The sequence below is a fragment of the Myotis daubentonii genome, chromosome 1 (genome assembly GCF_963259705.1).
Source record: "Myotis daubentonii chromosome 1, mMyoDau2.1, whole genome shotgun sequence".
Taxonomy (NCBI): Eukaryota; Metazoa; Chordata; class Mammalia; order Chiroptera; family Vespertilionidae; genus Myotis; species Myotis daubentonii.
The window spans coordinates 2,592,218-2,594,981 of NC_081840.1; the positions used below are offsets into that span (position 1 = coordinate 2,592,218).

Below are 2,764 nucleotides of genomic sequence, written 5' to 3' on the forward strand. Positions count from 1 at the left end.
GCAATTAGGGCGCCCGCCCAGCTCCGCCGGCCCGCGGCGGGGCGGCTGAATGGAAAAGATTAGGTTAATTTCATTAATTTGCAATCCACAATCTCTGTTCAGGCCCCCTAACCCCCTCCCCTTGGCACCTTTGCCCCTCCCCCCTCCCGAGCGCCCCCCCCCCCCCCAAGGAACGGCAAGGGCCGAATCTGGTCTGTTTGTCATCTGCATATTACCAGGAACTAAATCCAGGATGACGTCGACTCGGTATAAAACCAACAAGAGGTTCAGCTGGGCTAAAGTCCGTCCTACCCGCGGGTTGAGTTCGGCGAGCGCAGCGGCGAGGGGAGGGCGGGAGGAGGGAGCGCGGACGCAGGGGGCGGGGAGGGGAGCGGGGCCGCGCACTCTCCGGCGCTCTCTTTCGGTTTGGTCCGGCTTCGGAGGAGCGTGGACCCCCCCACTTGGAGGCTCTTTTCCTCCGCGCGCCCCCTCCGCCCCCCGGTCCCGGCACGGGGCTCGGGGATGCCCGCCAGCATGTTCAGCATCGACAACATCCTGGCCGCTCGGCCGCGCTGCAAGGACTCGGTGCTGCCGGTCGCTCCCAGCACCGCCGCGCCCGTCGTCTTCCCGGCCCTGCACGGGGACTCGCTCTACGGCGCCGGCAGCGCCGCCTCCTCGGACTATGGCGCCTTCTACCCGCGCCCCGTGGCCCCCGGCGGCGCAGGCCTCCCGGCCGCGGTCGGGGGCTCCCGCCTGGGCTACAACAACTACTTCTACGGGCAGCTGCACGTGCAGGCGGCGCCCGTGGGCCCGGCCTGCTGCGGGGCCGTGCCGCCGCTGGGCGCCCAGCAGTGCTCCTGCGTCCCGACGCCCCCAGGTAGGGTCGCGCGCTCGGGCCTCCGCCTGGGGCGTGGGCGGGCGGTGGCGCCAGCTTTTCCCACTTTGCACTAACTTTCCTCCTCTTGCAAACCTGGACCCCGCTCCCCCCCTTATTTTATTTTATTTTATTTTATTTTATTCATTATTTTATTTTATTTTATTTTATTTTATTTTATTTTATTTTATTTTATTTTATTTTCTGTTTTTGCCGATTGGGGCAGGGGTTTGACACTTGCTACGAACTTGATGGGGGTTGGCGGGAACTGTCTGTGTAGGAGACAAGTTTGTAGGGTTCCCTGGCTGGCTTTGGGAGTGTGGGTGGACCCTCGATTTCCATGCACCTCCACTTCCCAGCACTCCCTTGTAGAGGAGTTTCATGAACCTTGGAGTGGTGGCGGCGGGCGGCGGGCGGCGGGCGCGCCGGGGCGGGAAGCCGCTGACCGTGCGCCCCGCTCCGTCGCAGGCTACGAGGGCCCCGGCTCGGTGCTGGTGTCCCCGGTGCCGCACCAGATGCTGCCCTACATGAACGTGGGCACGCTGTCGCGCTCCGAGCTGCAGCTCCTCAACCAGCTGCACTGCCGGCGGAAGCGGCGGCACCGCACCATCTTCACGGACGAGCAGCTGGAAGCGCTGGAGAACCTCTTCCAGGAGACCAAGTACCCGGACGTGGGCACGCGCGAGCAGCTGGCCCGGAAGGTGCACCTCCGGGAGGAGAAGGTGGAGGTAGGCGCGGGCCCTGCGCTGCGCTCCAAGGCCCTTCCCAGATCCTAGGGCCCCAGCCGGGCTCGTCCGTGCTCCGCGGGCCTCTCCACACCAAGCAATATCCCATATCCCGGCGGGGTGGCCGGGAGGCTGCGGAGGGCCCTTCAGGCCCAGGAAGTTGACGGGAAATGCGGCAGAGGGAGCGAGTCTCCTTTCTTTTTGTTGTCGCGGGCGCTCTCCGGTCCCGGGTGCCCCGGCTCTGGGGGAGCGAGCGCGCCTTTGCTGGTAACTGTTGTTTTGTCCTCCATATGCATCAGGTCTGGTTTAAAAACCGCCGGGCCAAGTGGAGGCGGCAGAAGCGGTCCTCGTCGGAGGAGTCGGAAAACGCCGAGAAGTGGACCAAGCCGTCTTCCAAGGCGTCACCGGAGAAGAGGGAAGAGGAAGGTAAAAGCGATTTGGACTCGGACAGCTGACGGCCGCAGGCCGGCCTGGCGCTTGCCTCACGGGAAGGACTTGCACAGACAGACGATGCTACTTTGTTGCACACACGCTGCCTTGCAGGAGGGGTCGGACGAGGAACGAGGTCGGAGGGGCTGTAAATAGTGTACAGAGCCGGGAGGGCCGGGCGGCCGGCGCCCGGTCGGGCCGCGGCGGCTCGCAGCCCCGCAGGCCAGCCGAAGCCGAAGCCACCTGCGTCATGCTCGCGTTCGCTGTAGTATTTATAGTTAAGTTAAAGGTGACAACCCAATAAAGTGACGGCCGTGTAGATGGGCCACAGGCTGTTTTTCGTGCCTCCCCAGGACCCCGGGCCGAGGCCCGGGAAACAAATCGATGTAGCCCAGCTTTGGAAGGAAAATGGGGCAGCTCTGACGTGTCCAAAAGAAAAAGAAACTGTGGCTATGAATCCGCCCCAGGGCGGGCGGGCGTTCTGGTTTGAAAGTACACTTGGTTTCTAGGTCTCTGGGAAGGGTGGGGAGCGCTGGGGTCTGTTGGGGGGCGGGGTATAGGGGCAGCCTCAGGTTCCCCTTTCCCCAGGCTCTTGGGGAGACCATGGCAGGCAGGAAGCAGAATCCATCCGCAGGGGAGCTGGGGGAGGCCGGGACCCTCAGCAGGCCCTGCTCCTGCGAATTCCCAGCACCTGAGGCCAAGGGTTCCCAGGTGAGGTCAGGCATAGGCGAGCCCTCGCTCCCTCTGCTTTCCTGGC

General features: G+C 64.1%; 1 protein-coding gene across 1 annotated transcript; it reads left to right on the forward strand.

Moving 5' to 3' along the window:
• Positions 1-380: 380 nt before the first annotated feature.
• Positions 381-2,325, forward strand: GSC (goosecoid homeobox). Its single transcript, XM_059661764.1, has 3 exons — positions 381-856; positions 1,322-1,581; positions 1,878-2,325. Exons 1-3 carry the CDS (start codon positions 502-504, stop codon positions 2,031-2,033), a joined length of 771 nt encoding a protein of 256 aa, XP_059517747.1. The 5' UTR covers positions 381-501; the 3' UTR covers positions 2,034-2,325.
• Positions 2,326-2,764: the final 439 nt, after the last annotated feature.